The following is a 27,414-nucleotide window of genomic DNA, read 5'->3' as shown; positions in this document are numbered from 1 at the left end:
CCTCCACAGAGATGACTTACTCACAGTCCCAACTTCACCAACCTTACTGCAATATCCCAGCAATCAAACAGAACAGTTTCTTCTCTCCCGAGCATAGATATCTTTTCATTTATGAGTCGACTGCCATACCCCTCGCTCTCTCTTCCGTTTCCGTTTGTCATCAATCTTTACGTTTTCAATCAAAATGAAAATGGCAACTGCTAACATAGCGGGCGATGGTGCTTGGTGCGTCACTTCAATTAGCTCATATGCTTGGGTCCTTCCCATCATGGGCGGACTCAGACCCAAACTCCAGCAAATTCCCAACAACCATATTGCGGCTAAAAAAGTGGTGGTTGTTTTCCTCATGCCACCTATTGCTTGCTCTAAAAGAATTGAGATGGCACCACTGATATTAACTTCAATCGAGGATGCATGGCAATCGCAGAACCCAACATACATATTAGGTAGAGGAACCCCCACGATATATTTAGAGGACGTTTGACTGTTGTTCATTGGGACAAGACAAACAAGACGTCCTATCTATTACACTATTGTCCTGTCTTCATGGACAATGATGTTCATTGTCTACCGTTTGATGATTTTAGGAATAAAACACTACGTTCCTCTTGTCTGTGTTTGTTTTGCATATGTCTGTTGTGTTTGTTTTTGTTCTATCCAATGTTTCCGTCTTCCATAGTCAATTCTAGTAATATCAGAATTACTACACTTCCCAGCAAAAGTCAGCAAAAGAAAAGATCCAACAGGAAAAAAGGAAACATTCGGTTACACTAACACAGGTATGTCAGATGCCTATGTCTGCCCAATCTCTCGTTGTTAGCAGGAACCACACTGGACTTGATGGCTGTAGAAGGTGCAACCAATCCATCGTAGTCACCCAAATTAGATGATGAGTGGCCCCGATGCAGTGTCGCTCCTGCTTTCTCCAATCCAAGCAGAAGACCTTGAACCCCTGCAATTACCATCCAACTTTTCCTTTTAAAATGTTTTCTGCTATCAAAGTAGCAACCCAATCAATGTAGAAAAGAGATAAACACACGTAAGAACCTTAGAAAAAGTGAAACTGATTCATTCTTGTATCGATGTCTTCAAATAAAAACGCCAACGGTAGATGAAGTTATCAAGAGCCCATGAACAAGAGTATGTATAAATATTCCCTCTCGGTTCGCGTTTAAGCAACATAGAAGCACTCATCACATAGAGAAAGAGAAAGAGTCGCTTGCCTGCCACAGAGTGAGCATCGCGATGGCCAACAGGCCGTTGCCGCCCACACCAACGAAATGCAGCCACTCCATCTTCTTGTCGCTTGTACCATAAGCGATGCCCCGTGTTTCGAGGGCGACATTCTTCTCCTCTGTGATCAACGACGCAGAGGCGGTGATTTCATGCGCCTGATGCTCCTTAGCAGGCATCCCCTCATAGAAGACCGTTTGGAACGAAACTCGAAAGGGCAACGATAGCTCGGGGACGGAGACAGAGATAGAGGAGAAGGAGAGAAAGTGGAAGGGCGAGGGTAGCTCAGGGTAGAGGAGAGGGCAGCTCTGGGGTGGGAAGCCTGTGGGTTAGCTCGTAACAGTATGGAAAAAGATAATTTATACTTCATGTTTAACTATCCGCTGTGTTCATCTTGTACTGCGGACAGAGTTTGATAAAAAAAATTGATTAAACAGACACACGTGTTCTGTGTCGTGTGCCCTGTGGCCATCAAACCTAGTCTTAAAGGCATTATATATATATATATATATATATATATATATATATATATATATATATATATATATATATATATATATATATATATATATATATACAAAAAATTTAAGGTCAGCCAATATGTAAATAAGAAATTTTATTGAATTGTATTGCAATTGCTTATGCATGCCCACATGTTGCTCCACCCTAATGCTTGGAAGCAAAGGAGATTCAACGGCAAAATACACAATAAGTTGGGCAAACGACCAAAATGGACATTTTTCTAAAGGCCACAATGGTTTACTGTGGAGCTTAAAACTGTAGTTATCAATAATCACTATAGATCAAAGCTCTGTGGATTTGAGGTCAAAGCAAGGAACATATCAATGCTAGGGGAAGGAGCTGCAGCATATTTGCGATCCCTAATTCAAGGGACACAAACACAGCCTGAGGGGGATTATGATAATGTCATCTAAGCCCATTTGCAATGGGATAACTCTTTCTCTTTCTTTTGATCAATTGCCTATTTCACCTCGTGCTCTCCTCCCTTTGGAGCGTTTTCTTAGCTGGTCGGTCCTCATTTGGTGCCTTGCTCTCACGTTGTGCTAAGTTGTGTCTCGCCAGCCTGCGGGCCGTCATCAGCTTAGGCTTTGAGTGGGTCCGAACGCAGCTGCCATTGATAGTGGGTGGACACACACATGTGCTTGGCTTCATTGCTTTCGTTGCTTTTGACTGGCCACTTGGTTCTTGCACGGGGTGGGTGTCATGGCCACCCTCCCTCCTCCTCCACATTTGCAGCCACCACAGGGGGCTAGGGTTAGGGCTGAACACGAGCCGAGTCGAGCCCGAGCTCGGCCAGCTCGAACTCGGCTCGACTAAATAAGACACGAGCTCGACTCGACTCGAACTCGATTATAACTCGACTATCCTGGCTCGAACTCGACTCGATAGTCAATGGTCGAGCTCGAGCTCGGCTCGATTAAGCTCAATTAAGCTCGTTTAGTTGCATCCTAACTTGTTGAGCTCGAGCTCGAATACGTGAAGCTCGATAAGGCTCGAACTCGTGAGCTCGATTAATATTACTCATTTCTGTAGTTTTTCACGAATAGTTTCTTTTTAATGATAGGCAGCCACGGCGAATGGACGAAATGACTTTGGGAATAAACGATAATCAGACGAATACTATGTACTTAAGGAGGTTGAGGATAACCTCATATCTTTAGGAGTTTTGAACACAAATGTAAACTAAAAACAACATTAGAAGTGAACTTTTTATCATTATCCATGCTATACAGGTTAGAGTCCTAAAAGGCAACAAATCAACAATTTGTCATTGACATATTTTGTTCAAATAGTTGTAGAAACAAACCCGAAGACCAATACAGTTTCAAATCCCACCTGTGCACATATGGCTCCTTTCAAATGCGTCCCTGTAATCAGATTGCCACAGAAGTTTTATAATGAATAGCATCTAGAAGGGAAATACACTTGGGGAATCTCCTTGGTAGCTATTACGAGCAGCAATCAAGTGAAACCACGAGATGGTTCCAAATAAGTGCCTTTGAGAAACACATGCCAACTGTAATAGATGTTATATGCAGATACTCCCTATGATGCTTGATCTGCTCTAAGCGGGAACAGAGGAAAAAGCACAGAAGTTTGCCAACTTTTCTATATCAGCAATAAAGGATACGAAAGTAAGAAGGAGGACGTTGATGTTGTTGGCTACCACATGCCCACAGAGTGTGCAGAAGCATACTACGATCCCAATAGCAAGAAATGTAAAAATGAACCTGCAAAAAGTCCAATAGATCTGCATTTAGAACAAAAAAAAATTAAGAAAAGATGCTTAGAAATGCAAAAACTTACCCATGAGCAGAAACTACTCAACTAGCAGAGAACTGGGTTTCTCTTACTGTTCCAATCCTTAGTTGAATCTTTTTCAAGCTATTGTTAGTGTTGCAAGCTCAGCTGAAATCATGGGAAGAACAGAGGAAGGGTTCTGGCCTCTCCCAAATGCATCTTGCAACTTGTCGAGAAGATTGTTGCTATTCTCATCAGAGTGAGTACACCTCACCAAAAAATCAAGAAAACACCTTGGTGACAGATAAATGTCAACAGCAGCAGGACAAGAACAAAAAAAAAGATAGATAAATGTCAACAGCAGCAGGACAAGAACAAAAAAATGCTTGCAGAAAACACCTTGGTGATGCTTCTAATACATAAGAATGTTCCTTACTAACTGATGAACCAAACTTTAAGTGTGCTTATGATCTTTCTCATGAATTTTAAGCAGTTCAACAACTCACAATGCAGCTTTAAGAGAAACCCAGTTCTTTAAATCAATTCCTACCTGTCAGATGCCGATAAGGATTTTCCCCTTTTTTCCTCGCCTAAAAGACTATCAGCATAAGATTAAATCATTCTTCAGAAAAACAAACATGAAGGATCTGGAAACATTCAAGATAAAACATGAAGAGTGAACCAATCTGGAAAACTAATCAGCATTTTGGGGAGTGGGATTTAACGGACCAACTGGTTAATTTGGAGTAGCATTACGGTCGAATGTCATCTTCCAGCTTCTCCCACTTTCCAACACAAACGAGGAAATCAGATTTCCACGTTCTAGAATTTTGTTTATCAACTTAGGCAGCAAAGAGAGCAACACACTTGCACGTGCAAATAATCTAAGTGCACTAATCAAACAAAAAATAACCCTACTAGTGTTACTGACCAAGAAATTCAACCGCGTTCAACGTCATTACCGACCTTTAAACTTTTCAAACAAGAAATCCAGATGATCCCCACGTGATCACAAGTATGAGGTTCAAAAATAAAAGGGAACTCCAGTAGCAGAAAAAGCGAACTCACCTACCAGAGTGCATCCATTCTTGCGGAGCACCTCGATTTTTCTCCTGAACGGAAATAAAACCAGAGATAGCGAGAGAACCATCAAACAAACGGCCCAGAGGGAGGGGGGAATATAAGAAGAAAAATTAGGGTTTAGGTGTCGGTTTGGATAGAGAGAGAAGGAGACTTACGTGAAGGGATGACTGATGAGGAGACGACGTGGTAATCGTCGGGAGAGTTGCGCGAGGGGGAGAGAGGCGTCAGGCGAGAGACGGAGAGAGGGAGAGTCGGACTCGGAGAGGAGAGAGCGAAAACGCAAAAAGGAAATGATATGAGAAACCCTAAAATTCTTCCCGCCTTGGCGCTTTCTCATCTTGATTTTGAACCGGTTTTAAAAAAACTGGTTTACTAAATAATCGAGCCGATTCGAGTTTAACGAGTTTCCTCACATGAACTCGAACTCGACTCGATTAATTAAACGAGTCGGCTCGTCAACTCGAGCTCGACTCGTTTAACTAAATAAGCAGCTCGTTTAAACATACGAGTCGAGTTAAACGAGTCGAGTTCGAGTAGCTCGACTCGTTGAACAGCCCTAGCTAGGGTTGGTGGCCCCAGTCTTTGTGGTATTAGGTCGGGTAACCCCCTCTCCCTTAATCACTTGCTTTGTAGTGCTGCAGTCAGTTTTCTTTGCTCGCCTGAGGGGATCCGTCAGGCTTTGGCGTTGTCATTCAGTTGGCAGTCTACCATCTTCAATTGTGTTTTCGTTGGCTCGCTTCAGTTGCAAGATAATCGAGGCCTCCTTTAGCATTCCTCCCACCCATGCGATGTGTGTTTCTTTTTTTGTAGATGGGTGACTATTCCTTGCGGCTGAGGCTCCCCAAGGTGTCTTCATTGGTAGGCCGCCCCCTCACTTTGGTGTGTTCCCTCTTCTCGTCGTGCTTCCAAGCTTCGTCACCTTCTTCGGTCTATCGTTTTTATCTGTGTCAGATGGGGCCAATGGTGGTGTTAGAGGTGTACTACCTTGAACGGCTGCCAAGGCGCCACATGTTCCCGCTGCCGTTTTTGTACTTGTCAGAATGATCAGTGACTTTTTGGTCGGCGGAATGGCTTTGCGGCGATTGCTTCCTCTTTCTGGGTACAGGTTCCTCTGGCAGCTGCTCCTCTATCGCCAACTTCGAATGCTATCTCTATTTTCTTTGGCTCTATTAGACTTCCTTGGCCAGGGCCTACTTTTCCTAGTGCGCGGGGTCCACCTTTCTTGGTAGAGGTCCTGCGGGTCTTCAGGCCAGGTGGACTACCACACCAGCTCTCTTCGATTGTCGAGCTCCCACCATCATAGATTCCACCCTTGCTTCCCTCACCACTGGAGTTGTCCTTGCCTACTCGGTGTTGCCCTGCCTGCTCTCTTCCGCGCTCCCCCGAGGTACCTTGTTTGCCCCTTCCTTTTTCTTCTCTGCGAGCAGGGGGTTCACGCTCGTCCACCTCGGGATGCCCCGGCCCGGTGCTGCTCTGTCTGATCTTGGTGACATCTAGTCCTTTGTACCATCACAGTCGGCTGCCCGCCCGTCAGCAGGGGGTCGTCCCCTTGAGGTCGCTGTTGTTGCTCACTCTTTTTCAGTTGTGGCCTCTGTTGCTTTGACCTCCGACGTTTCATCACCCCCAGTCAACCCATCTCCCTCTGTGGCATGTTCCTTGCCCTTTACCCTTGTTACCGGCCCCCCTTTGCCCCTTTTGTCATCCAAGACCACCTTCTTTGCCCATCTGTTATGGCTTTCTTCTATTTCCATTGGCAGTAGCATTGCCACCGACTTGCCTTCCTTGCATGTTCTGCTCCTTGCACTCAGTTGCGGCTGTCCTCGCAACCCCACCTGCTTGCCCCTTCCCCCTATTAGCCCTGTCCTCACCCACGTTCCTTGTGTTGATACTTTTTCCCCCACCCTGCGTTCTGATTTTGTGTCCGCCACTGCTACCCCATCCTCCCCTCTCTCTCTTGCTCGGTTGCCTGGTTCCACCACCGGACCTTCTGTTTGTCATCTCTTGCCCGATAGGTTGCCACTTGTTCCTCCCTTGTTAGACGTTGAGCTTGGCATCTCCCTTCCGGACGTGCTTGCCTCTCTTAGGGTCTCGCTTCCACATGAGCAACTTGATTTCCTGCATTCTTCTTTTGTTTCTGCTATTGCGCCAGCCTCCCACTCCAACCTTGCCAGGTTGCGGTAGGAATTGCATAGGATTGGGGTTTCCGCGGCCTCTATCCTCTCTCTCGATGCTGCTAGGACGGCCAGACGTACGTCACTTCACATGGTTTTCCCATGAGGGTTGCATGTTGGAATGTGCGGGGCCTGAGTGCCCGTTATCGGCATAGATGTCTCTCTTCTTGGGTCAATCAGCATGACCCTTCTTTGCTTATCGTGGTTGAGACCAAGCTATCTGTTATCTCTCATGCCTATGTTCGTACCTTGTTGTGTCAACTGTCCTTTGGGTTCCTGGCGGCATCCTGCTGGCCTGGTCTTCACCAGTTACAAGGGTTGTTATGCATGTTGGTAGGTATTCTATCTCAGCTATTTTCAATGGTCTCTGGCCCAATAGTCCGGTCTTAGTAACTGCGGTCTATGGCCCTTGCGTTGAGGCCTTGTGTGACTAGCTGTGGGCTGAGCTACATCATGCTCGTCATCTTGCTTCTTTGTCATGCCTTTTGGTAGAGGACTTCAATTGTTTGCTTATCCTTGCTGACTCATCCTATCCTATCAGTTCTGGCCCGTCTATGTCTATTTTTCGCTCTTTTGTTGAAGAATTTGGCTTTTTGATGTACCTCTGAATAATGGTATGTTTACTTAGTCCAACAATAGGAATCCTCCCATTCTCCGTAGGTTGGACCGTGTTTTTCTTTCACCTGAGCTGTTCTTTACCTTTCCTTCGTTCTCCTTGGTTTTAGGATCGAGGCTCTTGTCTAACCATGCTCTGCTTCTCTTTTCCCTTCTTTGGGGTAGGGCTGGTACCGGGCACGCCAGGTTTCGTTTTGAGCTTTGGTGGCTTCGAGATGAGTCTTTTGTGGCTGCCGTCTCTAAATGGTGAGCTCGCACCTTCAACGGTAGTTGGGCTGCTTTCAGGCTCTCACGAAAGTTACATTCCATCAGGAGGGAGGTCTTTGCCTAAAAGAGCATTTTCTGGAGCGGCAAGTTTTCTGAGGTGACCGTTTGGAATGAGAAGATTCTGTCCCTCCAGTCTGTTGACAACATTTCTACGGATCAATCTCTTCGTCTCCTTTGTCTCCAGTATCTTGCTCATGAATGGCGGATTAGGGAGTCCATCCATTGGCAGCACCGTTCTCGACTGGGTTGGCTTTTGTATGGAGACCAGAATTCTACATTCTTCTACTTGGCTGCCTCTCAGAGGTGCCGTCAAACTTTGCTTCAGTCTATGGTCATTGGACACAGAGTTTTTCTAGGTGATGACATTCTCTCGACTTTGACTGCTCATTTTCGAGATTTCTACTCTAAGCCTCTTTGCTTCCATGCCCCTCTGCCAGACTTTCACCTCTCATCCCTCTCCGTCTCGTGTGCGATCTCTCTTGAGCAACCCTTTGTGCACCAAGAAATCAAGAATGTTGTTTGGGCCCTCGGCTCTGGTAAGGCATCCAACATTTATGGTTTCCCTATTGAATTTTTTTGCACATTTTGAGAGTCTTGTAGCGCTGATATATTTGTGTTTTGTGATGAATTTGCCTCCAACTCCTATCTTTCTTAAGGAATTTAATCAAACCACCTGCGTCTTGGTGTCTAAGCATCCTAACCCTAGGGACGTCAGCCATTTTTGCTCGATCTCTATCTTAGGCATACCTTACAAGATTATTGCTAAGTTGCTTTCCTTGCGCCTTGCGTCTGTTATGTCTTCTATCACTAACTCCTTCCAGGAAGCATTCATCAAGGGTCGGCATTTGCAGGATGCTTTTGTCATGGCCAATGAGGTTGTTCACTCCCTATACTACCTGCGTCTTCCTTCTTTCATCCTTAACTTGGACATCTCTAAGGCCCTTGATTTGGTTAGTTAGCAGTTTCTGTCTCACCTCCTCACGCGCCTTGATTTGGTCTGTCGTTTCGGCAATAGATCCTTTCGCTTGTCACTGGGGCGCAACTTGCGGTCTCCTTCAATGGGATGTGTGGTGATTTCTTCTGTCTCGGTCGCAGCCTCTGTCAGGGTTGTTCGTTATCGTCGTTGCTTTTTAACTTAGTTGTCGAGTGTTTCTCTGCTTTATTTCGTCATGCTGCGGTTGTTGGCTTTCTTACACCGCATTCCCTCCCCCACTTACAAGCCTTCTCCACCTCTCAGTATGTTGACGATTTTCTCCTGTTTGGCACTGCTTCCCGCCAACAGATTGTGAGAACTTTGCTCATCCTTCAGGGTTTTGAGCTTATCTTGAGTTTTTCTATTAATTCCTCTAATTGTCACATTTCTCTCATTCACGCGGATCTGGCCATGGTACTTCTTGCGAAAGCTTGCTTTGGGTGTAAGGCTGTTGGTCTGCCCATGGACTACTTGGGTTTTCAGATTACGCTGTCGCCTCCTGCACCTTTCTTTTGGATTGCAGTGGAGCAGAAACTTATGGATCGCCTTCAGTGTTGGCATGAAAAGCTGCTTTCTCTCCTAGATCGTATTATTTTTGCTAAACATTATCATGCGTCTGTCCCATTTCATGCTCTGACGGTCTTTCGACCTCTTGTAGCTATTCTGAGAAGGTTTAATAAGATCATTTGTAGATTTATCTGCGATGGTGATCGGCCTTCGAATTACATTGCGCATTGGGATATGGTTGCCCTCCCGCTTATACTTGGGGGTGCTGAAATTACCAACTTTAGTTAGGCATGTGAGTCCTCTCTATGTTCTTGGTGGTGGTGTTTGGCAATTGAGCATTATCCCATCACATTGTTCATTTATTCCAAATTTGACATATCTTCCCCTAGTGTTTAAAATAGTTCCATCTCTCACACATCTATGTCCCACATTTGGTGTGACATGCTTTATGCCCTTCCACTTTTCCTCCACCTTACTGACATCCCTTCGTTCGCACCCTCATCCTGGCCTCTTTTACCTTCCAGTGGATTCACTTTCTTCTTGCTACCTGGCCTCATTTGGTTCTTTCGTTGCATTGCCCCCTCCCCCATTCCCTTGGCCCTTTTCCTCATGTCATTGTTTTTGTCTGACTTCTTCTTGTTGGCCACATCAATACTTTTGACTACTTATAGCACCTTGACATCAGTTCAGTTAACCAATGTCCACTTTGTCTCACCGCGGCTCAGTCTCGTATCCACTTTTTTACTTCTTGCCCTTTCTTTCTTGGTGTTCTTGCCTCTAGATGTCTTTCTCTTGTTAGTAGCCTTTCAGATCCACTTTCATTTGTCTTTTTTTTCTCTTTTATCCTTCCCCCACCTATCCATTTCCTGGGGTCGTGTCTGGAAGTTGTGGCTCATTTCCTCTTGGTGGCGTATTTGGGAGGAGCGCAACAACAGGGTCTTCAGGGGCACCTTCTCATCACCAAATTTTGTAACTCGTCTTGTGCAGGGGGATGTCCAGTTTGCTATAAGGCTGCGGCGCCGTGTTCGGTCTGCGGCTAGGTGATTGTGTCGCTCCTTCTATCCACTCCCTCCCCACCCCTCTTATTTTGTTTTGTCGTGCGATTGTCTTGTATATTTTATTTTTTTTTTATTTTTGTTTTTTGCGGTTTGCTTTTGTATCTAGGAGACTTCTTGTCCCCAAATTTTATTATGAATTCTCATTTTATCAGCTCTCTCTTTCTCTCTCTCTTTGCGATGACCCTTGGTTGCTCACTAATGATTTCAACTGTCTCCTCAATCCCAGTGACTCATCTGGTTTTGTCACTATCATTGCCTCTGCCTCCACGTCATTTTTTTCTTGTTTTGTCATCACTCATGGTTTGTATGATGTCTTGTTGGTCGATGTTGAATTCACCTGGTTCAATAATCACTCGCCTCCTCTGTCTCGTAGGCATGACCAGATTTTTTTGTCCTCAGACATGCTCTCTTTCTACCCTCATACTTTTGCTTTGGTGGTTCCCATGCACCTCTTTGATCATGCCTCCCTTTTGGCCGACTTGTCTAGTCATCTCCACATTTGTTCTTCTCCTCATTTTTGGTTTGAATTGTGGTGGCTCCGTGATCAAAGTTTTGTCTCTGCCATCCTTCATTGGTGGAGTAGGCATGTCACGGGGAGGTGGACTACTTTTAGGCTCTCCTATAAGCTTCATGTCATTAGGAAGCAGATCATCCTTTGGAAAGCTTCATGAGATAAATTTTCTAGCATAGATACTTGGGACAGTGAGATTTCTCGCTCAGCTTTAGTCATTCTTGTTCCTCTCTCAATCGGAGGCTAATTGTCCTGTGTCTCTTCTAGGGACTCTATCCATTAGCAGCAGTGTTATAAGATTTCTTGGCTCTCTTGGGGTGATCAGAATATTAGATTTTTTTCATCTTTTTGCTTCCTAGAAGAAGCAGCATTCATGCTTCTCTTCCCTCTGTGTTGGGGATCGAGTTGCCACTGAGGTTGATATTCTTCCTGCCCTATCCAACCACTTCGCTCCCTTTACCAGCTTGCCCCAATGCCTTCTCTGATCATCTACAAATCCAGCTTCTTTTCCTTCATGTTTCCATTGATGTTACTCTTGATAAACCGTTTCAGCAGGATGAAATTAAAAAGGTCAGTTGTATGGGCTCTTAAGGCAGGTAACTCTCCTAGCCTTGATGGGTTCCCTCTTGAGTTTTTTAAGACCTTTTGGGGCTCATGCTAGCATGACATTTTTGACTTCATGAAAGAAATCTCTGTCAACCCAATTCTGTTGGGCGAATTTAACCAAGTTGTTTGTGTCTTTATCCCCAAGGAGCCTCATCCTTTGGATGCCATGGATTTTCAGCCCATTTCCATCCTAAGCACCCCCTATAAAATCATTGCCAAGCTTCTTGCCTTGTGCCTTAGTCCTATTATGCCCACCCTTACCAGCCCATTTCAAGTTGCTTTCACTCATGGGTGTCGTCTATATCATGTAGTCCTCCTTGTTAATGAGGTTATTCACTCTTTCCACTCTCTTCATTTTCCCTCCTTCATCCTCAAGCTAGACATCTCTAAAGCTTTTGACTCTCTTAATTGAGATTTCCTCTTTCACTTTCTTCGCAGTATGGGGCTTGGCCCTAACTTCGTGGTTGGATTCAGTTTCTTGTTAAGGAGCCTAGCTTGCTATTTTTGTTTTTCTCTTAGACATGACTTGCATTAGGGTTGCCTCCCGTGGTTCTCTTAGGCTTCTTCTAGAATATTCCTCTACCTAATCTTCCACACTTATATTTCATACAGTATGCTAATGACTTTATCATCTTTGGAGTTGCTTCTCAACAACAAATTTCCAAGGCGTTTGCCAGGACATGGTTCCTGCTTAGGGTTTTTGAGTTTGCTTCTAGTCTTTCCATCAACCCTAGAAAGTGTCTGCTACCTGTCCTTTTTGCAAATAGAGCTACTACCCTTTTTCACATAGGCATGTTTTGGCTGCAAATCTTTTAGTCATCCATTTGATTATTTGGATGTTTCCCACTCTCCCACCACCTTCTTTCTAGAATTCGATTAAGTGATCTATGTTGGCCCACATGCAAGGTTGGCAGAGCAAGTTGCTCTCTCTTCTTGGCATGATCACTTTGGCAAGGTATTGTGTGGGTTTCATCCCTATGCATGTTGTTGCCTTATGCTTACATCTTTCATAGGCTGGATCGTGTTCTCCATTAGTTTCTTGGTGTGGAGACCACTCTTCCAATTGTCTTGTGCGTGTGATGGGATGTGGTTACTCGTCCTCAATGTTTAGGGGGTGTTGGGATTCTTGACCATTGCTGTAGCAGTTTAGCTTTGCAGTCCTTTTGGTTAGCATTTGGCTACCTTAGATTCTCATTTATTTTTCTTTTTATCCGTTCCAAATATGAAATCCCTACCCTACATGTCTGGCCTTGCCCACCCTCTAGTTACCTTCTTCCCTCATGTGCCCCTTAGTGGCCTATTTCCTCTTTTGACTTTTTCACTACTGTTTCATGCTATTTTGCCTCCTTTGGCCCATCAATTGCCTAACTTTGTAGTTAAGCTCTCTGATTTGCTGACCCTGCTTCATGCTTTTGCTTTTGCTAGCTCATTTTTGCTCATAGCAATACCTTTGACCATCTTCAGTGTCTTGGCCTTCATTTAGATAACCAATGTGTCTTTTGTTGCTCAACTGTTAAGTCACACATCTACCTTTTCACTTTTTTGCCTGTTTTTTTGCTATGTCTTTTTCAATGTGTGATTTTCTTTGTTGCCACTCCTGCCCAGCCCTCTTTCTGTTCACTTGCTCTTCTTTTCACCCTTTTGCATTTTACCTCTCAGCTTTGGCAGTTTACCTGGCAGTCGTGGCTTATTAGTTGCTAGTGGTATATTTATGAAGAGCACAACTATAGGATGTTCAGAAACACGACGGCTTTTGCAAACTCCATTAGTTACTTAGATCAAGGCTAATGTACATCATGCATTTTGTCTTAGTCATGTTTGGGTACTTATTAGCTCTCCCTCCCCTCATTTCTCTCTCCTCTGTCGGCCTTTTTTTTTGTCAATTTCGTTTTTTTTCCCGACCTTTTGTTCTCCAGTTCTCTCAACTTCTCGTCAATTATTTTCATTAACCATTTTATCCCCTCTCTCTCAATATTTAGTCATGATATTTACGGGAGTGACCGGATTTGAGCACGCTCCCTCCTTCCAAAGGTCTGGGTTCAAATTCGAACCAAAATCCGACACGATCGGACCTTACCCGACCCGTTCTCACTCCATGCAGAACTAACGGGACAGAGGTCCACATAAATATCCCACGAACATAGGTCCTGTTGATCTGGGTTGCCTCTTGCACAAGAAAGCGAGTGGAAGGCTCCGGCGACGGGAAGGAGGAGAGGAAAGACAGACTAATAACGATGGCGCCCGAACCAGAGGATGAGATCAATGAGAAGAATCCGCGCCCTCTTGATGAGGACGATATCGCCCTTCTGAAGACCTACGTAAGTTTGCGCCGGCTCCTCATTTTCCCGTCCATCTAGGGTTTTTTTTCTTTTGGATCTTAGGGTCTTCTGTTTGCGGCAAAGGAAACGTCGAGTGCAGTGTGGACAGTTCAGGTTTTCTTTCGCTCTGGACGATGAAAAACACGTTTTACTATTCTGAAAATTAGGTACAAACATTCGTCTTTCCCCAGTGGGAAAGTATGTGTTGAGGCTTTGATGCATTTTTGGTACTGGGAGAGTATCCTGTCTTCTATAAACAGGTTTTGAGATTAATTTTTTTGTTTATGAGGGACGCCTTTTTCCTCTTTTCTGTGACTCATAGACATGAATTTGGTTTTTTTTTTTTTTTTTTTTTGTTTCTTTCAATCGCTCGAGTCCGATGCCTTTCCATTCCATCTCATGAGGTGGGCAAGACACTAGAAATGCCTTTCTTTTGATCTCAAAACAAGCTTTTGTGAAGTGGTGATGAAGTTTCAGCTTCATCAATGTCCAAGGCAAAGGAGGTGGAAAAGGAAAACAAACAAACTTTTTTGACTTTTTGTTCTTCTGAATTATGGATCTCATTTCACTCCTGTGCCTCGGTTGTCCTTTATGTTTGCTTTTGCTACCTGATTAGATCCAACATGCGGCATGTTGCATCTTTCTCTTTTTTTTTTCCCTCTTTTCTTTCGTTTGTATGTTCGAGTTGGATAGCATTTCTCGACGAGTTTCTGTGTCGTTTATATTAATTCAGGGGCTTTTTTATCGTTGGGCATTCTTTATGGTACGATGTATTATTTTCCGTTCAGGGCCTTGGTCCTTATTCTAACAGCATAAAGAAAGTAGAGAAGGAGATTAAAGAGATGGCGAAGAAAGTCAATGATCTATGTGGTAAGTGTCATTCTTTTCAGATCAGTTTTTTTATTATACTTTTACCTGCAGAAGTTAGAGATCGTCTGTTTGTTAACATGGTTTTATGTTTTATTTGCTTGAATAATAATACTAAGTGTGCTGTCGTGCCTTAAGCCCTTGTCACCTCTTGCTGAATAGCTTAGGGCATCTGGATTGTGTGTTTAAGACCTATCCTGTCTTTCTCTTGGTCGTTGCCTGTGGAATATGGACTATTGAATGGTACTTCATACTCGGGAAAGTAAATCCTAAATAAATGATGGATTTGAGTCTAGTTTTATCTGACTTTCACTTTTTCCTTCATATATGTGTAACTTATTCAAAATGTCCTTTGAGCAAGGAAAATAAAGTATCTAATAAGTATTCAGGATACTTTTACTGAGTTTAGCTAAAGGAGGATTCCAATTTGCATAGTGCGACTGATGATCTTTCTTGATAGTGTGTGCTTTCTAATAAATATGCACCTATCCAAATAATCAATGGTGTTTGCATAAATTTTGGGCCGAGGAGCGCTAATTCAAAAACTCTCACAGTTTTATGGACACCACTGGATATAAATGAGTAGATTGTTTAAGGCAATAATATGAAAGTAAATGATTTTTGTGGGGCTGGTGTGGGCAACTGCAAATAATAGTGCATGGATATACACATGCACACACATATTGCATGCATTGACCTAGTGCTTTCTTTCATGCACCTGCTTGCATGTTGGAGTCTCTTTTAGATTGAATATCCGAGAGCTAATGTACTTGACCTACATAAACAAATTGAGCTCATACGAGGACAATTGCACTTGAATTCCTGTTTTCTCTAGTGATTGAAAATCCAAGGTGTGTATTTGATTTTTCATTTTGTTTGTGTCTTATCTTGAAATGTAGGAATCAAAGAGTCCGATACAGGCTTGGCTGCACCCAGTCAGTGGGATCTTGTTTCTGACAAGCAGATGATGCAAGAAGAGCAGCCTCTTCAGGTAGAAATTGTTTTTGATGTCTGTGTTGTTTGTGAGCGTCTTTTTTACTCTAAATTCTGATTCAATTGTGCCAGTAGAGCTTACTATGGTATTGAAAATAGGTTGCAAGGTGTACGAAAATAATCAACCAGAATTCTGAGGATGCAAAGTATGTCATAAACGTCAAGCAAATTGCAAAGGTTTAACTACACTCTACATATGATATTCAATGATTTTTGAATGCTAGGTGTCCGGACTTGGCTTCTGAAGGTTCCTTTAAATGCAGTTTGTTGTTGGATTAGGAGACAAAGTTTCCCCAACTGATATTGAAGAAGGCATGCGTGTTGGGTGAGTACAAAATCTTAGCTGCACATCTTGATCCTTTGAGTAATATGAACATCATTTGCAGAACTCCTCCTATCTTTACTATTGTCTTCCAGAGAACCTAGCATTGTCAAATATAAGCCAAGGACTAATAAAAGGAACAACATGTACATTCTAAGTAACACGGACATGGCTGGAAGGCCGCCATACCTGTGTTGACATGCTGACATGGGTATGGTGACACACTTGGATAAGGCAGTTTTGGTTTTTGCATATTATTGTTGAATTGTGCAGGTTTCTTGTGGAATTTTGCATATTTTTTGTGGAACTTTGGAACTTTTGAATATTCTTTGTTGTGTTTTTCATATTTCTTGTGAAATTTTGCACACATATATACATATATGTATATATACCTTGCCGTATCCTTGTGTCCAAAATTCCTAAAATTGCCGTGTCTATACCAGTATACCATTCGTATCCATGCCCATATTAGTATCTATGTGACTTAGTCTACATTATTGTAAGTTTTAATTCGTAAGAGATGTATGTTAAAAATGAGACATCTTTTGTTAAAAATGCAAATCTAAGACCTTTAATGGTGAGAATAAGCTCTCACACATAAAATGAGTAACAATGCGTCTCAATGCAAAATTGACTTCTTACGCACAAATTTGGTTGTAAATGAAATGATTGCTTTTCTTCTTAAAGCAGCAGGATCTCCGCTACACACCTCTTGAGGAGTGCCTAAGACTCGTGCATGTAGGGGCTAGGGAGTTTTGAACCCAACAGCCAAAAGAACGGATTTGGGTCTACTTTGATTTTTGTAAGCTAAATATTGTACAATATGGGTAGTATTATATTGTATTTTATCATTTCATGTAGTTTTTTTGAATGTCTTCAAGTTCACATTAGCTTCTCATTTGTTTTATTTTGCTAAATAGTTTCTTTTTTCTTTTTTCAAAAATTTGCTGAGATTTTCCTGAAATTTTCTCGAGAAGAAAAATTTTGCTGAAAAATACATGAGAAAAACTTTGTTGTTAAAAACCCGAGAGTGAGATTTGTGGCTATTTGTGAAACTTGCCTAAGCCATGGCTGAATCAGATGAGTCTTCACTGGGTCATGCTGAGTTTCACACAAAAACAGATACTGGGTTAACCTGGTAGCAAGGATGAGCAGAGTCAGATCAACGAGTTGACTTGGCGAGGTTCTAAACATTGATATTTTGAGCGATATCACGAAACATTTTATGGAAGTTTTTTTTTTCCTGCTGTATGTGCAAGTATGTGTAAATTGGTGTTCAAATTTTGCATCTTAAGTATGTTCATTTCCTTGCTGAGCTTGCAAGTTACAACTTGTCAATTAATTTTTTCTATGTATATATGTTGACATAGAATTTGCTTTTCTGAAAGGCATTGATTGTGGCCTCACAAAACTTTCTGCTTAATAAAACTATATATTTAAAGACTTAGTGTTTTATATTGTTGACTTTTTGAATGAAAGACTGCAGTGCCTTGTGTTTAATGTTGTGAACATGCCAATCGTGTGTTCGTTCGTCTAGCATTTAGTGTTCATATCTGTGTAAACTTGTATCCTTTGTTTTGAATAGTCATCCTCGTGTTGCAGAGTTGATCGAAACAAATATCAAATTCAGATTCCTTTGCCACCAAAGATCGATCCAAGTGTCACAATGATGACTGTTGAGGAAAAGCCAGATGTAACCTATAACGATGTTGGTGGTTGCAAGGAACAAATTGAAAAGATGAGGGAGGTGAGTGCAACGGTTTTCATATTTTTTCTTCTGTTACTCATTAACAAAAATACAAAATAGTTCAGGTACTTGTTTTCTTTATTCAATCCAGGATCATTTATTTATTCATGCAATTCTTTGGGTCTTTGCTTAGGGTGTCTTTAAGCGTGTTCTCCCCTCTGCCCTTTTATATCAGACTAGAAATGCGTTACTCTCTCAAAATGATGGAAGAATCTTGCAACAGCTGAACCTAAATTGTCTCTAGCTTTTCTATCCAAAGATGTTCTTAAACCAAGTTATTTCACTGATGGAGTCCGTCCTTTAGCTTGTCTTTTACCCCTTTAGAAAGCTTCTTTTATTATACTTATCACATTCATTTCACTGGTCCACATCATTCACTTCTAATTTAGAGGAATCAATTTCACACAATGTGTTATTATAGTCTTTTTCTTTTTTCCTTTATCAATAACTCCAAAGTCCAAGCTTTTAAAATTTCTCTTTGTTACTCACTTCAATGTTAATTATTCTTCAACCTTTATTCCAGTAAAATGATTGTGAAGTCTATGGATGCCAGTGCTCATTTTTTTCTTGTCTCAACCGCTTGTACCCTCTTCCTTTCTTGCTGATATGGAGGAATTTACACCTCCATGCATGATCCTTTCCCCATGTTAGTGATTGGGATCCTTGAAGATCCTTATTTTATACTCATTCATATTTCATCAACAATGGCTGTTACAGGAAAAACACACCCACTATATCATGTGTGGGTGTGAATTTGAACTGAATTGAGACCCAATATATCTTGAAAATTACATAGATAGAAAACTAAATGGGGGGAGTTGATGATCTGGAAATTTCTAAGTTGACTAATGAAATGCTGATGTATGCTCATAATTTTGACTTTGGTTTGCTTTGTTCACATTGGGTGATGCTGTGTTTGAACTTTGAACCCTTTTTAGATAGTGTATTGCAAAAGTTAGACTTCCTCTGATGGTTGGGAATTCTGATAGAGGTAGTGGCAGTTTTTTTTTCTAGATATCGTGTTTAGCACGAAAAAATAAAGAAAAAGGAAAAGGACGTGAAAGAATTCTGTATTGGGAAAATATCGCCAAGACAAAATTGCTAACTATTTTGAGTTTTGTTGGTGTTTTTGTAAGAAAATTAGTGGAAAACTGATAATTTCACATCTTTCCTATTGTTTTATAATTTATTTAGATTTATTTTATGGATACCTGCATTGTCCTTGAAAATAGATTTTTTTAATAATACCCAAGAAAAAAGCCTCTACAGAAAGAACCCTAAGGACAATGTTTATGAAATGAACCAATAATTAGGACTTGGTACCCATCTTCACTCAGGCATGTTCACGGGGCTTGGATTCCACTGTTCAAGTGGAATGCCAATTCCGATTTTGAAAAAAATCCATGCCCATAGTTAACAGTGGAAACCTAAGTCACATGGGTACTTTAGTAAGGTCCACGTACCCGTGTCGCTGTATCCGTACCCAAAATGAGTACTTTGACACTTGGGTACCTATAGATCCAAAGTGCTTAATTTTACTTTGATTTAATTTTGTCCACCTTAATTTTTATTTTATTCTTTGAATGTGAAAATTCGATTGATATTCATATTTGACTAGGGGGCTGCTTGGTTGTCCATATGTTTAAAGTTTTTCATAGGTTTCTTAAACACACTGCTGCAAAAACCGTTGATATATATTTTCTTTGTTATTTATTTGTTTAGGTTGATGTATATTATTTATTTTGATACATATTTTCTAAGTATTTCTTATTGTTTATATATATATACGGCCGTACCCCTGCACCCGAGTTTTTTTGAAAATGGTCCGTACCCGCACCGGCACCCGTACCCGTACCTATGTGACATAGGTGAAAACTAATCCATGATTGCTAAGGTGAAATTGGGGTTTGCTTCCATGTATCAAAATCCCACCACGGGTGGTGCGATTTTTCATCCATGGAAAAAGATTTGCCTGTTAGGGCTTACACCATCTCTTATCTCTTTCTTGTCTTCATTTCTCTCCATTTCCTCATATCTGCACAATACAACTGCCCTGCGTTTCGCCTTCGTCTGAGCTGATAACCACAACAGGAATCTGCCAGGTATGTCTGTTCCATTTCACCAGATTATCATCATTAGGCTCTTTTTCGCTCCCTCTTTCTGTCTCTCACTCTCTCTCCTCGGTTGCGGGCAACCATTGCCAGGAGGTAATGGCCGCAAGTCGGCTGTGCACAGCACCTGGTTGCCAGGAGGTGATGGCTGCAGGTGGGCTGTGCACACCACCGGCAGGTGACAGCTTTCCATCACCTGCTCCGCTCTCTCTCTCCACCCTCCCTCTCTCTTCCCTCTCTTTCTGTTACTCCCTGAGCCATCCTCGGGCGATGGGTGTGCCCACCACCATCGACTTGTAACCAATGATAAGCCAGTGGTCTTAATTCATGGATCTGTTCTATCACGTGTTTATGTTTCATATTTTTTTAGATGAGCAATATGCATAGTCACTGAACTTGTTTTGAGCATATATATCAACCATCTATATTCTCTTGGCTAACATGTCAGCCTACGGTTCAGAAAATTTCCCCATTCTTGCTCAATTGTGCATCCAACTTAGGAACATGATCCCTGGGATTAAAATCCCTGCCAATCATACACAAGCTCTTTCTTGGATATGGATGGAAATCCCTATCCCACAGATCCCAGTATTAAAATCCTGGGATTTGATCCCAGGATTTTAAACCTAGTGCTGTCGTATGCTGCCTTAGTGAATCACTAGTAAGGTCTTCGGCTTCAAATGGGTAAATTCATGTAGACTGCATGCAGTGCATGAGACCTATGTCACATGGGTGCGGGTATGGTATGAGTTCGGGTATGGCGGCACAGGTTCAGACACGACAATTTTGAAATTTGTGGGTACACGGGTAGGACAGATTTTATATTCTCAAAAATGATAAAATGAAAATAAAACATTAATAGTCTTATAATCCACAAAAATTCTCAAATTAAAGAAAAATAGGAGGAAAATATAGAATCTTAGTGGAAGGGAAACATAAATGAAGGGAAAAATCAAAATTAGAGAAAAAATTTAGTTTGTTAAATGTTTTAAAATGCAGCCGTACTCATCTGTACCCGTGCCACCGTACCCACACGTACCCGTGTCACATAGCATGAGACACTTGATATGATTATGAATACATTTTTTATGTGAAATCGTGAAAATGTAATTGGAACGTATGCTAGGAATGGATTAGATATTTAGATATGTAAATCAGATCATTTTTTTGCAATTCATTTGCATATATTCATTATTTCAGGCTTTCAGCCTGCTAGTTTTACATATGATTTAGAATCATATCAAAACATCAACGGAGCACATTAATATTTAATTATGAAAATAAGATCCAAACATATTGCGATTGCATTTGGAATTACAAATCAGGTTATCCTTCAGATGTGGAATTACAGATCAGGCTATCTATCACTTTTGTTTGGTAAAACTAAATACTTCAGTGTTCAAGATTGACATATAGTTTTCAGTGGCATCACACGATGATCTTTTTCATCTTCTGTATGTGTAAACTGCAATTGAATGCTCACATATATTTGATATTTTAGGATGTAGGTTATGCTTGAATCAACTATTTTTTAGATTCAAGGTCCATGAACATTGTGGGTTCGTATAATACGTGAAAAAACACGTAATTTTAACGGCAATTAGTTGCTTCTTTTTTAAAAAAACGCCAGAAAATAAAAAACGTGAAAAAAATCACGTACTTTTATTTTGTTATAATTTTCAGGATTTATTAAATGTTTTAATTTTTTTTAAAATTTGCTGATATTTTTCCGAGATATTCTTGAGATATACAACTTTGCCGTGTTACCGAGAAATTGTTCATCGTATAATACCCGTACACGATATATGTGACAATGGTTCTATGTTATTTCTGGCTCAATTGAGTGAACTAGTACTTATTTCCATCAGCAAAACTTTCAGTCAAACAATTTTGAGAAACAATTATCAGACAACAATTTGAAATAATGTATTCGTAGAGTCTTAGACCAACCTTTGTATCTAAATGTTCACATCAATGCTATTAATGCAACTGGATTTGACTTATGTGCAGTTCTATTCATGCGTACATTCAAGTGTAGAACTTGATAGTTAACACAGATTCTGTAAGAATCCCACTTGAATAAGCACTATTCTATGAAGCTTAGTAAAACACTTCTCCATGCATTTTTGGGATCATCATCGCAAAGGTGAAATTAGTCATGTGTAATAGATCTAATAATGGCACCCTAGAAAATCAGCAAAAAGAAACATGAAAATTTGTTGGATAGATTGAATTATATCAGCTGGCTGATTCTTTTGGAGTGAAGGCTTGGGTGTTCAATTTTGTTAGGTCCTATTGTGTTTGAAGAATTGTTATTCCTGGGGCTTTGTCCTTGTACGACTACCAAATGGTGCAAGCCAGGTTTATTTTCTCATTCTACTCAATATTGTAAAAAGCGTATCGTAAGCCGTATTGGTCTGGCTTTAAGATACGCTGTATCGTAAAATATCGTAACGTATTGTAACCGTATCGTTTTTTTTTAAATAATAAAAAAAATATAAAAAATTCTCAAAAAATAATAAAAAATCAATAAAAATTACCGTATCGTACCTTCATCGTGCTGTATCGTAACGTATCGTGCCGTATCGTAACCGTATCATTATGAGTAGAAATTCTACTCATAATGATAAGTCGATATGTAAAATACTTTGGTTTTGGCTGGAATCATAGTCACAAATAACGTCTCAGAGTTTTAAACAACGAAGTTTTTCTCGGGTATAATAGGGCAAGCTTGAAAAAAAAAGGGAAAATACAGTAAATTTTTAAAAATTTTAAAAAACTAAAAATAGGAAAAAATAAAATAAGTGAGAAACTAATAATACAAACATCAAAAGATAAGTAGAATTGCAACAAATAAAAAATAGAAAATGAAAAAAAACTGTTTGGCATTAAAAAAACTGTAAAAAATAGAAAAAGAGAAAAAACACTTTTTTTTTAAAAGTTTTAAACAGCCATTTAAGAATCATATTTCAAGATGTTTGACCTTTGCAGTCAGGATTTCTCCAGTTCTTTTTGATGAAATTGGTTAGCTTTAAGTAACTTGCAGTTTTATGGAATTCCATTTAATAATTTCATATACATTGCCTATTTGTGAGAGTAAATGATTCCTAATTTATTGATTTTTGTAACATCACCAAGTTATTTTGAATGGTCCAGTTTAGGGCGTTATTTGTTCTCAAAATGAGGTTTCGTTTTCATATTACTTTTTTATATTTTCCACAAACCTGTGAGCTTGTGGATTGTGGTATGTTCTCCTTTGTGATATGCCTTCATTCTTATCAATCAGGTTGTTGAGCTCCCCATGCTTCATCCTGAAAAATTTGTGAAGCTTGGAATTGATCCTCCTAAGGGGGTGCTTTGCTATGGCCCTCCTGGAACTGGGAAAACACTACTTGCCAGAGCCGTCGCCAACCGAACTGATGCATGCTTTATACGTGTCATTGGAAGTGAACTTGTCCAGAAATATGTTGGAGAGGGAGCTCGGATGGTTAGAGAGCTTTTCCAGGTTGTGAATTTCTTCCTGTTTGCCTGTATTTTGGTCACAAAATAAGTGTTTAATAGTTGTTCGTATTGTAGTGTAAATGTATGGCTTATGTTTATTTATGTTTACGATGGTCTAAGCCTCTAAGGTGTCAAGTATATTTTTTGACTTGCAACAGATGGCCCGGTCAAAAAAGGCATGCATTGTCTTCTTCGATGAAGTAGATGCAATTGGTGGTGCACGATTTGATGATGGTTTAGGTGGAGATAATGAAGTGCAGCGCACAATGCTTGAAATTGTGAATCAGCTGGATGGATTTGATGCTCGAGGGAACATCAAAGTTCTCATGGCAACAAACAGGTGTGAGTTTGCATCTGCTTTACTTGATGCTACTTGATAATTTCTAGACTTTCTTTTTTCCTGTTCTGCTTGTGTATATTGACAAAAATCAACTTTGCTATTATGAGCTATCTGATATGCTTTGTATAAAGATGATACATGATGGTGTTGTCATATGTGTGATCTTTTTACTGAAATTGGCTGTACTGATTTAATAAATGTGTCGTTAAAAATGGAGAGGCACTCCAGCGGTTCATGTGGCACTTGTGTGAAAAACGCTCTTTAAAATTTCCAGGCATTAACTGTGTCTACACTCGGATGCTTTACATTTTTGCTCCGAATAGACCTACGATTTGTGTTTTTAATTTCAAAGATACATGATGTGGTGGTATTCATGTATACACTATGCACTTGTTCTGCCGTTTCATGTGATTAAGTTGAAGAAGTTGCTGGTTCTAGCCCTTCTGGGTCTCTTTTCATTTGAAACATGCTTCAGTTCCAAGGATAGCTCCATGATAATTGTACTACCACATGTCATGACTTAATAAACACATGGATCCATGAAAATTTTCCTGGTCGACTATTGTCTTAATCAGTAGACTGGAGTTAGGTTAGTATGCTATAGGGTTAAAGATTAGTGGATTAGGATCATCCATTTGGAAGCTGTGTTGTACAAATGCAGTTGGTTGCTTTAAAATTATTTGTACATTATGTTCCACCAAGAAAGTTATGAGATATTGCTGAAGCCACATAGGTTAAAATTTAAAAATGCAATGTTGTTTATCCATGCATCAACACCTGTTGGCAATTTCTGAAATGTCAAGCTTCAAAAACTACTGAAGCGAGCTTATCTTACATGTTTTAATATGATTGTTTCCCTTTTTTCATGAGTCCAGACCTGACACGTTGGATCCTGCACTTCTTCGTCCTGGACGGCTTGATCGTAAAGTTGAATTTGGATTGCCTGATCTAGAAAGTCGGACGCAAATCTTCAAGATCCACACCAGAACAATGAACTGTGAGAGAGACATCCGTTTTGAGCTCCTTGCTCGGCTCTGTCCCAACTCTACTGGTATGAGAATATGGCACCACTCTTCTCTTTGCATTTTCTCTTCTTCTTGTGTATTTGATAACTATTTAAAGTTCCAAGATTTTCATGCGTACATTTGGCTTGATAAGTAATCTCCATCTATAAAGGGGCTTGTCCTGACATGGTTTTAGCATGAGGAATTTGATACTTTTTAGCAAAAAAAAAAAAAAACCTGATTTTTTCTTTCTTATAGGTCTCTTGGAAAAATGCGGTGTCACCATGAATTGTCCAATTAATATCATTTGTGTTGATTGGAGAAAATTTGGCTAATAACAATTCTGCAGAAGAGAATGACAATTTTACACTTTTTTTTTGACCTAGCAATCTTCACAATTTTTTAAAGGGAAAAGTGCTAAACTCCTCCTTTGGAGCTGATGGGGCCTGATCTTACAAGATGATTGAAGTGGATGCGTATAATGTTAATATATATAGCATGTGAAGTGTCAATCTTCATTTCAACATATTTTTTTCACTCCCTGTGGGAATGGACTCAACATGTCAAAAATTATGGAATCGACATATTGCACATAATTAGTGATGCATAGATTTTAGCTATAACAAATTTCGTGCTGTTGTATGCATTGGAAGAGTGTGTTAGTATATTGCTCTCTAGGTTTTTGGGTCTTTAGTTAGATTACATTCATGTTAGTTACAGATTTGTATACAAATGCCTCCTAAATGCTGTTAATGCCAGGCATTCTAGAATACAGCACAGGTTTCAGACGGGGAAGGATCTAGAACTAAATATATAGCATTTTGATGTAAAACCTCTTTGTCAAAACTTTTAATTAATTTTTGTTGAATTAGAAGGAGCATAAGGATTGTTTTATAGACCCCAGTTTCTTTTTTTCTTTCCTATACATTTTTGGAACTTCTAGATATATCTTAGGCGTTGCAGTAATTCCGTAAAAATGGGCCTGGGTGTCTGCCTACAGACTGCCAGGCAGCATCCCAGGTGGGGCCACGTTGGAGTTCAATGTTTCAAAGAAAAAAATATTAAGCTTCTTTGTGAGGTCCACTTAAGCAGGCAGGGACTGTTAGCTAGCTAAGCAAACAAGTTTTGGTTTCTAAGTTTATCCAACTTGAACTCTAGCTTTTTCTCACTTCCCTTCATCTCCTGACATGGTTGTTGAAATGGGAAACTTTAAAATATATATATATTTTTTCTCCCTTACCTTCTGCAACGGTCATAGCATATCTGGTCAGTCTTGGGGCACATTGAGACTCTGTTCTCATTTCAATTCACTTGGATACTACGCTCCTGTGCTATTGGAGTGGCCAATGCGGTACCAAGCTGACGGTGCACCATAACCCTCTAGGTCCTCATGCAGCCCTAGACCTTCGAAGCAAGGGGAGAAGAGTTTGAGGGGGGTGGTGTAGGCCATTGCGGCTTTTAAGCTCACCTGGTAGTAGGTCCAGCAAGGTGCTGCCAAGGACAAACTAGACTCTTTTATGAGTTGTTTCAACTTGGTCTGTGTCTTCCTTTTGGCTACAGCCTACTAGACAGTTCATTATCTTTTCATGAATCGTGTTTTTGGTGTTTCTGATATCCTTGGGATTGATCCAATGTCCCACGAGCCGTTCAACTGTTCATGGTTTGGACATTGTTTGTTGGCATGAGACTGACTTGCCAACAGTGGAAATGGTCAGATCTTGCAGGAAGAGAAATGCGAATTATGTGCCCTTGCTTAAGAAATTAACTTAGGATGTTATTGATGCGTACAAGGCACGTTGTATTCATGGACTTCCTATGTTCCAGTTCTTCATATGGATTAGTAACTTTAGGATGAACTGTTTTCTGAACTGGATCATATTTTAGCATTCCATGTGTATATCTCATGGCGGTTGCCATTTTGCCAGTATATTTAACTGAATGCTTATCCTTTCAGGGGCTGATATAAGAAGCGTGTGCACAGAAGCTGGAATGTACGCCATCAGAGCACGTAGGAAGACAGTAACCGAGAAAGATTTTCTTGATGCCGTAAACAAGGTTATTAAAGGCTATCAAAAGTTCAGCGCGACACCCAAGTATATGGTGTACAATTAAATCCGAACTTCAGAGAAGTTGGTGTTAAATCTTCTCGATCGAGGAAGCTGTGCTTGTGGTTATATGTGATACTCTTAGAGACGAAGTACACGAGCAAAAAATGTGTTTTTATTTTTGCTGATGCTTTGCCTATTGCAGTTCTTTATTGATTAATAGTCTGTTTTCAATGATAAATCGTGCTTTCTTGTAAAATCGTCACTGCCACATGGCTGAGCCGTAGTTAAAAGAACTTAAACTTGGCTGGGGAAGCAGGTTTTGGCTATATATGTTTCTTTTGTTTTCGACGTCTGAACTTTTGGTTGGATTTAGGTGGAGGCCTATTGAAGTTGGTAACGTGGTTTAAGCCAGCGTGTCGATATCGGCAACTTGTCTGTGTCGTATTGGCTGTCACCATTATGGTGCGTGGAGGTTTCGCTGATTGCCTTCAGGCATTGGCTGCTGAGAGGCCAAACGTCAGAGTAGGCCAAAGTCTGCCTCACCCGAGTTTTCTCTGGATTTCGTCATTTTTATGCGTTGCTGTATCTATCAGTCTAATTCCGTGTTTGGCTATATTTTTTCCCTTCCGAAAAGCTGCTGATTTCAGATGGTTATTTTTGTTCGACAGTAGCAAGGTGAATACGCAGAAAAGTTTGAATCTGTTTCACGGTGATCGGGTCATTTTATGAGTCGATCGATATTTTAAGACGTACTGGGTGCTGCATTCAGCCTCAGTAATGCACAGTTTTAAAAGGGCGTTACATATGTGAGTGGCCGATCTCGACACTTCCATTGGAAATGGTCGACTGCTGATGAGAATGTCAAAATCCATTTTCA

The 27,414-nt window shown here is 40.7% G+C and overlaps 1 protein-coding gene across 1 annotated transcript; it reads left to right on the top strand.

Annotated features, from left to right (window-relative positions):
* The first annotated feature begins 13,432 nt into the window (after positions 1-13,432).
* Positions 13,433-26,885, top strand: LOC116256354 (26S proteasome regulatory subunit 7). The gene is made up of 10 exons (XM_031632706.2): positions 13,433-13,604; positions 14,393-14,474; positions 15,371-15,462; positions 15,564-15,641; positions 15,728-15,789; positions 17,389-17,533; positions 22,931-23,149; positions 23,304-23,485; positions 24,361-24,536; positions 26,444-26,885. The coding sequence occupies exons 1-10, from the start codon at positions 13,521-13,523 to the stop codon at positions 26,599-26,601; spliced, it is 1,278 nt and encodes a 425-aa protein (XP_031488566.1). The 5' UTR covers positions 13,433-13,520; the 3' UTR covers positions 26,602-26,885.
* Positions 26,886-27,414: the final 529 nt, after the last annotated feature.

This window comes from Nymphaea colorata, chromosome 6, assembly GCF_008831285.2.
Source record: "Nymphaea colorata isolate Beijing-Zhang1983 chromosome 6, ASM883128v2, whole genome shotgun sequence".
NCBI classification, from domain to species: domain Eukaryota; kingdom Viridiplantae; phylum Streptophyta; class Magnoliopsida; order Nymphaeales; family Nymphaeaceae; genus Nymphaea; species Nymphaea colorata.
Note: the sequence above shows the minus strand (reverse complement) of the source record. Positions and strands in the feature narration are given on the sequence as shown.

Bases quoted from the DNA above. Each gene is read 5' to 3' on its own strand.
- LOC116256354 (XM_031632706.2), top strand. From the start codon at position 13,521: ATGGCGCCCGAACCAGAGGATGAGATCAATGAGAAGAATCCGCGCCCT. The intron at 14,475-15,370 runs GTAAGTGTCATT...CTTGAAATGTAG, and splicing joins GAAAGTCAATGATCTATGTG to GAATCAAAGAGTCCGATACA. The intron at 24,537-26,443 runs GTATGAGAATAT...TTATCCTTTCAG, and splicing joins GCTCTGTCCCAACTCTACTG to GGGCTGATATAAGAAGCGTG.